The sequence below is a fragment of the Anabrus simplex genome, chromosome 5 (genome assembly GCF_040414725.1).
Source record: "Anabrus simplex isolate iqAnaSimp1 chromosome 5, ASM4041472v1, whole genome shotgun sequence".
Classification (NCBI taxonomy): Eukaryota; Metazoa; Arthropoda; class Insecta; order Orthoptera; family Tettigoniidae; genus Anabrus; species Anabrus simplex.
In genome coordinates, this window is record NC_090269.1 from 233,702,406 (window position 1) to 233,716,071 (window position 13,666).

General features: G+C 39.9%; 1 protein-coding gene across 2 annotated transcripts in view; it reads right to left on the reverse strand.

Annotated features, from left to right (window-relative positions):
- LOC136874795 (coiled-coil domain-containing protein 13) overlaps positions 1–13,666 on the reverse strand; it is a 102,658-nt gene that overhangs the window by 53,699 nt on the left and 35,293 nt on the right. For both annotated transcript variants that reach the window (XM_067148466.2, XM_067148467.2), the window contains exon 3: positions 7,893–8,146. In XM_067148466.2, the coding sequence (XP_067004567.2) occupies positions 7,893–8,146 (254 nt within the window). The remainder of the gene's footprint in view (positions 1–7,892; positions 8,147–13,666) is intronic.

Here is a 13,666-nt window from a genome sequence, read left to right on the forward strand (position 1 = left end):
ATGCAGTAATTAAAACTGAGAGGACTTTTCCTATTTTTAACCCACGTTTATCATCATACCATTGCCTACGGCAATTAGTTATCGAAATTTTGGGGATAAGAACTTAAGAGAAAATAAAGGCAAGATTCCTAAAGCGAATATTATGTGTACCTATGAACGCGTAATCAAGATTAGTGTATGAGCTCTGTACAGAACCTTTCTTTATAGAGGATGAAACAGGGCCATACATAGCTTGAATTCTACACCACAGATGCTATGATAAAGCAGAAATGGGCTGAAGCAAATTAAGAAGTACAACATTCAGTCATTTACGAAGTAAATATTTATTTAATGACATGGTAGATGTGAGATCATGCTGGTATAGCTTGGAAACAACATTGAAAACTGGCATGATAAATACGTCGGATACAAATAATGCAGAAAGGAAGACGTTCAAGACATTAGATGCCATCAAGCAGCAATGTGCTGAGGGAGAAGGCTTATAAGAAATGTCTCCAAACAAGGGCTGATGCAGACAGGGAATTGTATGTAGTTGAAAGAAACAGAGCAAAACAAATAGTTATTGAAACCAAAAAGAAGTCGTGGGAAGAATTTGGTAATAACCTGGGAAGGCTAGGTCAAACAGCAGGGAAGCCTTTCTCAACAGTAATAAAGAATCTTATGGAAAAAGGAAATGAACAGTGTTTTGGGTAATTCAGGTGAACTCATAATAGATCCCAGGGAATCACTGGACAGGTGGAGGGAATATTTTGAAAATCTTCTCAACATAAAAGAAAATCTTCCTGGTGGTGTCATGAACAACCGAGCTCATGGGGAGGAGGAAAATGATGTTGGTGAAATTACGCTGGATGAAGTGGAAAAGGTGATAAATAAACTTCATTGTTGTAAATGCAGCAGGAATAGATGAAATTAGCCCTGAAATGGTGAAGTATAGGGGGAAGGCGTTCCTTTACGTCGCACCGACACAGATAGGTCATATGGCAATGATGGGACAGGGAAGGGCTAGGAGTGGGAAGGAAGCGTTCGTGGCCATTATTAAGGTCAGCCCCAGCATTTGCCTGGTGTGAAAATGGGAAACCACGTAAAACCATCTTCAGGGCTGCTGATGGTAGGGTTCGTACCCACTATCTCCTGAATACTGGATACTGGCCGCACTTAAGAGACTGCAGCTATCGAGCTTGGTATGGCAGAGTTTATGATGGTGGTTAATTGGAAAAGAAAATTATATAAACTTCGCATAGAATCATCTCAACTTGATTACAAAGTGTTATACAGGTCCAGTAAGGAACATGTAGAATGGTTAGAGGAGCATTTCCTTGGGCACTCCAAAGAAAAAAGAGGTGGCGCACCAAGAAACCCTGGGTTTCAGAGTGGAGTTGATGAAGACATCTCAGAGCACTGTGTCAAAAACATTTTTGCAGGTTTTGACATGAATAGATATGAAAGTAGATTATTAGAAGAAATTCCAACAAATATTGCTTAGATGCTAGAAGCACAGGTAAGTGGCAAGAACGTTTTAGCTTCCCTTATGCTGTCGGAACTGTAGACTGTGCTTATGTACAAATTCAGAAGTCATGTGTTCATGGGAATGACTACTTTTACAGAAAAGGTGTCCCTAGCATTAATGTACAGGCCACTTGGAAAGGAAAGGAAGAGTTCAGCCAGTGTAGATGTATTACGGCCTGACTCTGTCCATGACTCCCGAATTTGGAGGAACTCCGATGTTTGCAGAGTGATGATGCCTCTGTTGGAAGTTGAAGGGATGACAACTCCTGACTCCTAAAAAAATACATTCAGTTTTCAATATATTATTTTTATCATAATTAATTTTTGTTATTTATGTTATACCATTTTCCTCAATTCATTAATGTCATAATTTTCAGGCTATTATTTCCTACCTTTCAGATGGCCGATGGTAGGGTTATTCTCCCCCCTGCATGACATTCATCAGCTGCTTCTCCCATTGTTTTATTGATGTAGGTTTGTTTCCAGTACGCTTTAATTCTACTTTATATTGCAGTCGTGTTTTCATGTTTTTTTAATGTTTTACCAACAGTTGTTGGACGGAAATGTCCGACTCATCAGCTAATGGTCAGCGTTGAGGCCTTCGGTTCAGAGGGTCCCAGGTTCGATTCTCAGCCGGGTTGGTGATTTTAATCGCATCTGATTAATTCTTCTGGCAAGGGAACTGGGTGTTTGTGTTTTTCCCAACACTTTCCTCTTCATATTCAGACAACACAGTACCCTACCAACCACCACAGAAACACGCAATAGTGATTACATCCCTCCATAAAGGGTTGGCATCAGGAAGGGCATCTGACCATGAAACATGACCAAATCCACATGTGCGACACAGTTCGCACCCGCGACTACACAGATGTTGGAAAAGCGGAGGGAGAAGAAGAAGATGTTGGACGGAAATATGTAATTTATATTTAGCAAGTAGTTTCACACTAAACTGCATTTATTACACTTGTTTTCTTGTGCTTCTTATCCAGTGACTGTGACTTTGTAAACAGAATCGTACTGTATGTTCCTTTAAAATAGAGATAAAAGCGGACTGGAATTCCACACTGTCTTCTGCCATGTTGAGCATTGAACTATCCGGAAGTCATCGGAGTGTTATATACATGGTACGTGCACGACCTTGATCAGTGACACTGAGTGGCTGCTCCAGACACTCAAGTTTACTCTGTGCTTCCGCTCTACATTTCTATTCACCGCAAATGTGGAGTGGAAGCTGATCGGCAGGGAGATATTCAGACATTCAGTGAGCACACGCTCACTTGCTTAGACTTATTTTTACTCACACCATCCAATATCTTATTTATGGCTATTTTAATTTAGACTATTTGTAACAGCTGAAGATGGCTCTTAGGAGCCGAAACATGTATTGTGCTTTTTGTAAATATAATTGATCACCAAGAGTGATTGTAAAGCTGTATTGATTTGGTGAATCTCTCCTAACCGTTATTATTTTAAAGCAGTATGTGTCAAGCTATCAATAGAAAGGTGTCCTGGAACTTTTTTCTTTTTTTGCTATTTCCGTTACGTTGCACCGACACAGATAGATCTTATGGTGATGATAGGACGGGAAAGGCCTAGGAATGGGAAGGAAACGGCCATGGCCTTAATTAAGGTACAGCCCCAGCATTTGCCTGGTGTGAAGATGGGAAATCACGGAAAATCATCTTCAGGGCTGCCGACAGTGTGATTCAAACCCACTATCTCTCGGATGCGAGCTCACAGCTGCGCGCCCCTAATTGCATGGCCAACTTGCCCGGTGGCCTGGAATTACATCAGCAGATGAATAAGCTTGAAGTGAAGCTTTTAAAAGTGGGAAGGATCAAATTATGAATATAAAGTTGGATTTCAAGGGAGAAAATTGGGGCAAATACTCGTTTATAGGAAGAGGTATTAGAGATTGGTAATTTTCCAAGGCAGATGGTTGATAAATTTTTAACTACTTTGAAATAATTTAAGAAGAGATTAGGTAAACAGGCCTAAATGTAGATCAGTGGTGATTGATTGTTTGATTGATCGGTTGGTTGTTTAGTTCATTGATGAGAAGCCCAAAAATACCATATAATTCGGACAGTAATGAAAATAAAATCTCAGCCAAGTGGCCAAGGCAGATCTTGTCACACTCAGATATCTATTACAGATAAGGGCATGCAGAAAGCCCAACTAAATCCAATAATAACCTGGGACACGAGGAACTGGCAAATTCAAACTAGGAGGGCTGATCCCAAATGAAATGGGATGAAGATCAGGAAGAAGTGATTGATCAATTGATATCACACATTTAAGACATTTCAAAAGCAGGTTGAAAGAGGCATTGTTGCCAATGTTATATTTATTTATGAAATATTTCCTCTCATGCAGAGGTTGCCTTGTGGCAAAGTATACTTTTACATTAATTTTTGAAAAAGAAATAGATACAATCTTGAGAAATTTAGATGATAACCTAATTGTAACAATGATTTCTTAGAATTATTAATGAACCCCTTAAGGCAATGATGGCAATTTCCATTAACGTTGTCACTGGAAGAGAGATCTGTTTCCAAAAATTGGCAGCAAAAATAAGAATTGTTCCCCTCGCTCCAATCATCAGACCCACTATGTTGCTTTCCTCTAGCTGGAACTAAGGAACTGTTGGTATGTAAATATTCCTTTTCTCAAGGTTGACATCTGTGGGTTGCAACTTCTAGCTTTCAAAGTGAACAGTTGGGTCAATGATGTAACCTATCTTCTTATTTTTGAAGGCAACGATGTCGATCCTTCTGTGGCTTCCATTGTCCGCCAAGCCACTCTTTGAAACCATGATCTTTCAGCATTGCTGCAATTAACATGTGGATGTTATGAGGATTCATATTCCTTAAAAATTCACCATGAGGACAAGATCCCACAACATGCGCAAGAGTTTCAATCTCCTTGAGGCAGCACTTACAAAGGGAAACATTCTGAGATCTTCCAAGTACCAATCCAACTGCTGAAATGTTCACTGTCAATCTTAATTGCCTCACCGCATTCAGTACATAACATGACTTCATGGTCTCGAATCCAGGAATTGGCAGGAGTATATTTCTTATAAAAACATACACTTTTTACTTTCTGCTGCAAGTTAGATCACTCAATGCCTTTTCTCTTAGTAGTCTTCTCACTTTTCTGGTGTCAGTTATTTCTATGTGAGGATGTTGCAAATTGTTAGATGGAGGGACAGTGAGGGATTGTAGTGAGAGAGTGATTTCTTCTTTTAGATTTTTTATAGTATAAATGTATTTGTTACCTGAGCTTAATAGTACCTTGTATGTTCAGTCTTCAGCCCTAAGGCTGGTTGGATCCTCAACAGCTCTGCCATCAGCTGTCATAGATGGCCTAGGCATCACTGAAGAGGCGTACTAGGGAAATGAGGAGTGAGGTAGTTTCCCGTTGTTTTACAGATGTTAATGTGCAGTGGCACAAAAGAGTCCCAACCCCTTATATTTTTCCTCAGCCTAGTCCTACCATACTGCACACCAATTTTCACACAACTATTAATTTTAATCCCTACAATGATGGATTACCTAACCGACTAACTGATGGAAGGTATGACCGCATCTTCAATTTGAAGAATAAGAAGACTGAAGGAACACTGGAAAGGCATGAGTGAGGGTCAAACCACACTGGAAGTTCTACAGTATGAATTATGGAAATGAACAAACATGTGACAAATCGACTTATATAAATGGGAGACCTCTACACATGACAGGGAAAATACATGGTTCTCAACTACATTAACAAGAACATATGAAAAGCAGCTAATATTTTCAAAAAGCAAGGTATAAAAGTAGCCTTTAGAATGAACAACACACTACAGAGACAAATCAGCAAGTGCAACCTAAATAAAAAATACCCTTTCTCCACGTCAGGAGTCTATGAACTCAAATGCCAAGAACCGAACTGCAATGCCACATATATAGGTCAAACAACCTGTAATTTCCACATAAGATACAAAGAACACAAAATGCAATCAGATATAATCAGCATTCAGCCTTTGGAGAGCACATATATGAAAGTTCACACCATCTCACAGACATTAACACAGATCTAAAAATTTTACACATCGAAATTAAAATAAATCTTTGAATATAAAGGAAGCAATCAAAATTCACATTAAAAAAAAAAAAAAAAAAAACAGAAGGAAAAAGTTACCAACCTAAATGACCATACACATTTACTCTACTTACATAATAACACTTACTTTTTAAATTAGTGCTTAACAGCATTTAGAGTATGGTTTTATCATAAAAATAATATCTAATAGATACTCTCTGTTTCAATTCCATACTTTATTTAACCTAAAATCATTTACTTGCATTCATCCATATTACATAAAATACATTATAACATGAAGAAAGTTAATAACCTTCTCTCCCCTCTCCTGTGATGAAGGAAGATTTTACAACGCTCCATTCGCTCCGCCCTTACTTCCCCCTCCCCTCTCCGCGGTACAGTAGGCTAAATTATAACATCCAATAGGAAGGCCCCACAACGTTCCACTCACTCCTACCCTGATTCTCCTCTCCTCTTTCCATTAGCCTCTCCATGACCACAGTCCTGAAATAGTGTTTGGAGACAATGGACTTAACATTGGTAGTCCAGATAAGTACAGAAGTTTTTTGAATTACGTTAATACTTGTAAATAATTTTTTGTCAAGACGTGTTCGTATTATCACGTAACTCTCTATCATTGACAAGTTTACGCAACATAAACAATACTGTACATATAGACGCATATTTTAAGTGATTTGATAGAAACTGAGGATATTCTTGTAGAATGAAACATTCATCCTTTGTATAATAGTGTGTATTTTTTACTAGTATGTTTACAGTGTTATAATTGATATTGAAATTGTTGTGTGTTTGACATGGAAAGTTTTTATGGTATGTTATATATACAGTAGAGCATTGATTATCCAAATACCGGACAACCAAAATATCGGTTAACTGAAAGCGCTGCTGTTAACAAATTCAAATTTGAGTTTCATGTATAAGTTCTGCTAGCAGCCGCTAGTGCTGTAGCGCTGGAGCACTTTCCCCTCCCTGCCAACCAGCCTACAGGACCAACCTCACGTGGTACATGAACCTTTGCTTGTGACAGATAGTGCTGTAGTTGTTATGCCGTTCACAATGTATGTAACGTGTGACAAAAAGGAAGAGCCTGGCAACTATGACTGTGATGTGAGGAAGCTTTTCACTAACTTGAGATTGCTATGAATTGGTTAAAACAACAAGAAGAATGTGATGCTGTCCAAATTGCTGTCTTTAAAATGTTTGTGAGAATTAGAGGCAAAAAGAAAGTCTCAGCGCTGAAGTAAAAGAAAATTTTGGACTTCTTTTCTTAAACTGTAGGCCTACTTTAATGTATTACTTTATGTGAGGTTATTTGTAAGATGTGTGATACAAAATATATACAGTTTTATGTTTGACATCAATTTTTGTTGCAAATGATCGGTTTAAAAAAAAAAGTTTATTCAAACACACCCAGCTCGAGTTGTTTTGGATAATAGATACTCTACTGTAGAACGATAGGAACATAATGGGATAAACACAATTACAGGCTGGTGTGGGAACAGGGAGCAAAAGAGAAACAAACATGAAGGAAAAAAAAAAAAGACTGGGACAATCTCTACATCTCTATACATTATCTTTATGTAGATAGATGCCAGTGTTTTTTATACTCAGGGGACTGAGAAGAAATGAATGAGGATGTAACTGGTTACCCAACCAAGTAACTGACAAAAGAAAGCCTGCTGAGAGATTGAAAAGAAATGTATGAAGAACAACTGAGATTGACAGGAGTCTGTTTGAAGATAGCAGTGTATGAAGAGGTGGAGATTGTCCTGATCCTTTTATATTTTAGTGTTTATCCTTACCTCTTCTTTCTGCTGCTCACACTGACCTGACACTGTGTTCATCCTAACTAGTATGTGTTCCTATTCTTGCTCCTGTCTTTCTATAACATTATAGTTTTTCAAGAAACTAAACAGTGTGATGGCAGTAGAGCCAGACCTGTAACTTAGATCCTTTCCAACAGAACAAATATGACCTAGGCCACCATGGATCACATGGAAGGTTGTGGGTTTGGATCCCACTGATTTTTGGTAGGCCATTTTTGTTCTGTACTTAAGTGTACTTTGATTTGTACTGAACACGAACTAATACAATGAAAGTTTATTTTGAAAACTAGACTTTACCCATGTGACATCCTCTTTAAGGGTAAACAGCAACTTAAATATTCAGAAATTTAAGAGAAACATTTTAAATTTATTCCTAACAAAAATGAGTATTTATAAAAGTGCAAAAAATGCTTCCTGTTTCCTTGGAGAGACAGAGAAATGTCTACTCACACTGAGTAATGCAATCAGTTGATCATCATGTTTGGCCTTCTCGAGAAGAGAGTTAAGACGAGTCTTCAGTCCTGCCATCTCTGTCTCCAGAGCCTTTGCACGAGCTTTGAATCCCTCCAGTTTTCTATTGGTCTCTTCTAGAAGTGCTTTTGTATCCTTGAGTTCCTGATTAGTTTGTTCCTGAGCTAAGCGGCGCTCTTTCTCCTTCTGGCGCATGGAGGAAAGATTGCGGTTCTCAATCGATGAGAGTGATGCTGTAACATACGAGAAGTAATACATCACATATGTCCAGTTTGGCTAAGCTGTAGAACACAGGAGGATACAGCATGGTGAAGAGCCTTTCACAGGTCCTGCTGCCCTACCTGGATGAGAACTTGCAAGTTTCCTCTAAGAGAAGGAACCACTGCAGTGTCCATTGCAGATATGAAATTCATGCTCTAAAAAAGAACTATACCTTCTTCCTCTTCATTAGGTAGATTTATTACCTATTCTTGTTTGTTTTTTTTTTGTTTTTTTTTGCTAGGGGCTTTACGTCGCACCAACACAGATAGGTCTTATGACGACGATGGGATAGGAAAGGCCTAGGAGTTGGAAGGAAGCGGCCGTGGCCTTAATTAAGGTACAGCCCCAGCTATTCTTGTTTGTTAGTTGAGACACATTCACCATAAAGAACAGGGCAGACTTACACTGTATATCCATTGATCAATCTATCCTTTCTGCCTGTATACACCCAATTATTAAAGGTTGGCACTGCCCAGTTTTTTTTATGGCTGGGCACCTTTTTTGACGCCTGGATGATGAGGGGCATGATGCTGCATAATACAGAAGGTAATACATCATACACATCCAGTTTGGCTAAGCCTGTAGAACACATGAGGTAAAGAGCCTTCCCCAGGCCCTGCTGCCCTAGCTGGAAGAGAAATCACAAGTTTCCTTATCAGTTGTTTGTATGTATGTTCAGTCCGTCAGCGATGCTGCTGGTGGGATCCTCAACAGCTCTGCCATCAGCTGTCATAGATGGCCTAGGCATCACTGAAGAGGCGTACTAGGGAAATGAGGAGTGAGGTAGTTTCCCATTGCTTTCCTCACCAAGCCAGAGTTGCTATTACATATCAGTCTGCCAAGCCCACTGAAATGCATACACCAACTGACCCTATGAGCAACATTTTCACACCATTCGTAGCAGGGACTGGCTGCATAAGAATTGGCATTACTAGCATCGCTCATACCTCAGTCACTTTCATATTGTCAAAGCCAAGGATAAGACAGAGACAGATCTATGAAAGTAACAAAATTGCTCTAGCCCATACCAGAAGACATAGTGCACTGTAAACACTAGGTCCTGCCAGCAAAGGTGTAATCAGTTGTTTACGTGGTCTCTTTTTTTATAAATGTTTTTAAATAACTTGGAAATTTATATTATGGGTGTTTTTGGACATATACAAACACTCAGACCACAAACCAAAGAAATTAACCACCGGGCGAGTTGGCCGTGCGGTTTGGAGCGTGAAGCTGTGAGCTCGCATCCGGGAGATAGTGGGTTCGAACCCCACTGTCGGCAGCCTTGAAGATGGTTTCACCGTGGTTTCCCATTTTCACACCAGGCAAATGCTGGAGCTGTACCTTAATTAAGGCCACGGCCGCTTCCTTCCCATTCCTAGACCTTTCCTGTCCCATCGTCGCTATAAGACCTATCTGTGTCGGTGCGACATAAAGCAAATAGAAAAAAATTAACCAGACACAGCTAAAATCCTCAGTCTGGCCAGGAATCAAACATGGGCCCTCTGAACCAAAGGTCACTATGCAGACCATTCTTGACATGGACTCTGCTAAAATACCCAGTGATTTTACGCATTGGTGCCGACTACTATGTCTATAAACTATATTGTTTAACTGTATCACCAGTGCAAAAAAAAATTCTTGGTTGCTTAATTTTTCCCATTGTAATGTATCTCAATGTTTATAATTTAATTACTAATCAGATACCTGATTTTTGCCTTGAGGAGGTAATTTGACTGATGATGCCCTCAATGAAGGGCAAAACATGTCTCAAATGGAATTAATAATAAATTCCTAATGTTTAAAAATTTATATGTATTGAATAGGTGACACATTAAACCCTTTAGCATCCTACAAAAGGAAATTACCGAGGAAATGTTGTTTGCTAGAACTCTGATCACAGATACGAAGGGATCGTCGATTTCTAAAGTGGTGCAAGATTATTTCGAGGAAAAAGAGATTCTCCTAACAAACGTGAGTGCTTGCGCAACATATGGTGCTCCTGCCATGTCAGGTCATCATGGGTTTCTAGCCCATATTAAGAAAGAAGTGCCAGAGGTCATCACTATTCACTGTATCATTCATCATCAACACTTAGCTGCAAAAAAATTGAGTGATGTCCTGCATGAACCCCCCCAGGGCACTACAGCCCTTGAAGGGCCTTGGCCTACCAAGCGACCGCTGCTCAGCCCGAAGGCCTTCAGATTACAAGGTGTCGTGTGGTCAGCACGACAAATCCTCTCGGCTGTTATTCTTGGCTTTCTAGACCAGGGCCGTTATCTCACCATCAGATAGCTCCTCAATTCTAATCACATAGGCTGAGTGGACCTCGAACCAGCCCTCAGGTCCGGGTAAAAATCCCTGACCTAGCCGGGAATCGAACCCGGGGCCTCCGGGTAAGAGGCAGGCACGCTACCCCTACACCATGGGGCCAGCGCATGAAACCCTACAACTGGTTATTACTGGCGTCAACAATACCAAAGCTAATTCCGTCAATGACCGTCTGTTCCGACAACTTAACCATGAAAATGATGAGGAATATGAATGCTTGCTTCTACGTATGGCCGTGAAGTGGCTTTCCAATGGAAACTGTTTGCGCCGTTTCTTCAAATTATTTGACATGGTTACTGAGTTTCTCGACATGTCTGATCCTGTTTTAAGTTAGAATTTGAAGCAACGCAAGGTTTTGAAAAAAACGAACAAAGTCAATATAAGGTTTCAAGCAAACAAGATGAACTTTACAAGGCCAAAGGAATTATTTCATCACTCATTGCCAAGTTTGATATTCACAAGGTAAATATTGGCCGTAAAGAGCCGATTCAGTTTCTGACCCTTAAAAAGTGCTCAGTGTCAGATATCTAGACTCCTGAATCCCCAGAAGACAAAATCCTAATTTTTTCTGATCACCTTGACCAGTTAAAAACTGACACGGAATCAAAATTTGAAGATTTGACCAAATTACAAATTTCGGATTGGATTCTAGATCCATTCTCGTTTGAAGCTGTGGGTAAGCTTGATAACTCTTTGCAGATGGAGTTTCTAGATCTGAAGTATAACCGTGAGGTGAAAATCATTTTCTAGCAGAACGGTTATGAGTTAGCCTGGGTGAAGCTTATGGACACTTATCCACAACTTCGGGGAAAAAATTTAACCACTTCTCATCCCGTTCCCATCAACATATTTAGTTGAAAAAAGATTTAGTTCTGTTGTCCAGCTCCTCACAAAACAAAGAAATAAGCTGGACATTTGCCTCAAAGGAGACTTGCGCCTGAACTTGACGAACGTAAAGTCGGATATCCAAGCTTTAACTGAAATCCACCAAGCACAAGGCAGTCATCGAAAAGGTAGAATAAAACAATGACAAAGTTTTCAAAATTTAATTTTTTTTCAAATTTTAACTGTCAACTTCCTCAAATTTTCCAGATTCCAATTTATAAATGAAAACATGTATTCCTGTTTTTTAAATGTATGTCAATGATATTAGTTAATTATTTCATTTCTTTGTTCTTAAAAATGTGTAAAAAAATGTACATCTGAATTTTTTCTATTTTATTTAAGACTGACCGGTACAAACCGCTTTGGTTGTTTTTATATGCATGTTGGGTATTCAACCCGAAGGCTGGTTTGATCCTCTGCAGCTCTGCCAACAGCTGTCATAAATAGCCTAGGCGTCACTGAAGAGGCGTACTAGGGAAATGAGGAGTGAGGTAATAAAATTGTTTAAAATAATAAAACTGCTTTATTATTTACACTTTACTTCAAATTAAAATTAGGCATACAATGAAAATGAAAAGGGGGCAATAGGTGTTAGTCAACCTCCAGAGAGGGGAGATGGGCCACAAAAGGTGGAACCACTGCTCTAGATGGTAAAAGGTAAAAGTACCGCTTGTATCAACAACTGCAGAGAACTTCACGAGTCAGTACACATGAGAAAGAGGTCTCGTTCGTGATTCAGAGCAAACTACAGAGCTTCTAAAATGGCGAAGAGCTCCGCAGTATACATGCTACGGACACTAGCAAGCAAGAACTTGGTGCTGACATCATCAGAAGCAAACAAGCTGTAACTCTGGAACTCTACTGGGTGACATACTGCTGAATTTTAAATTTCTTCTGTAGGATAAACACAGAATATGCCCATGGTGGTGGTGATTTTTGTTTTAAGAGGAGCACATCTAGGTAACCAAACTCTCTGAACAAAGTGAATGATAATATTAACAGTTTTCTTTTCTTCAACTAGTACGAGTTCAAGTGTCTCCTGCAGGCTGAGGCTCTGTCTTGGGTCAGAGAGATCCTTGCACTGTGAGGATGTTCATCAAGACAAGTCATGCATCCAGATACTGGTGAATGAAATCCTGGAAATACCTCCAATGAAGACAGGCATCTGTGTGCACCTTTGGTCCATAGACTACATCTAGCCGTATATCAGCTCATGGAACTAGCCACAGAGGTACTTCGGAAGGGAGACATTGATAGTTTGGATGTAGCAGGATTTCACGAATTTTGGCAATGTACATGAGGAGTACTGCTGCCACTTTTTTCGCAAAGTTGAAACTCCTGATACAAAGAGTACGCCGGCAATGGGGCTAGTACAGAAAGCTCTGATTGCCAGCCTAATTCCACACCGACGTATACTGTCTAAGAGCAGCATACAGTCCATACAGGAAAGAACCTTAGTCTTGTAAAAATGTAGCAGCACTGCACAGTCAGCCCCCCATGAAGTGCCGCTGAGTAATTTAAGTCTCTTCATGCAGGCTACCTTCAACTGACGAATGTGGGGCTACCATGGTAGTTTCTTATCACAATGGAGACCCAGAAACCTCCAGGTGTCTACCTCTGGTAGGACACTGTTTAGCAAGCGGAGATCTGGTTCAGGATGCACAAGTCGACATCAACAGAAATGTACAACTAAGGCTTTTGCCACTGAAAATCAAAAACCATGTTGTAGAGCCGATCTATCAACTTGGTCAACAGTTTGGTGTAACTGTCTCTCGGTAACCGCCTCCCTTCTGGATCTGAAATGTACAGCTAAATCATCTACATAATGTGATGGAATGACTGCAGGCCCAGCAGTGGCCACCATGACATTGATAGCAATTGCGAACAGTGTGTTAGTACAGATCCCACACTCCATTTTCTTGAATGTAATAATAAGAATATGCATTTCCTACACGGGCATGAAGGAGATGGAGGGACATAAAGTTCTCATTAAATGTTGACATATTTCCCTGGAATGGCCACTGGTGTAGGGAGGAGATAATCCCATTCTGCCAGGTTGTGTTGTAAGTCTTATCTAGGTCGAAAAGCACAGTGATTAGGTGCTCCTTCTGAAGAAAGGCTTACTGAATGGTGCACTCCAGTCTAACCAGATGATCGGTGGCAGACTGATGGGAGCGAAAACCACACTGCCAATAGTCAGGAGATGGAACTTTACCTTTAACATAAAATACAAAATGGAAAAAGGAAATTCTGAAGTAATTGAGTTGCAGTCTTATAAT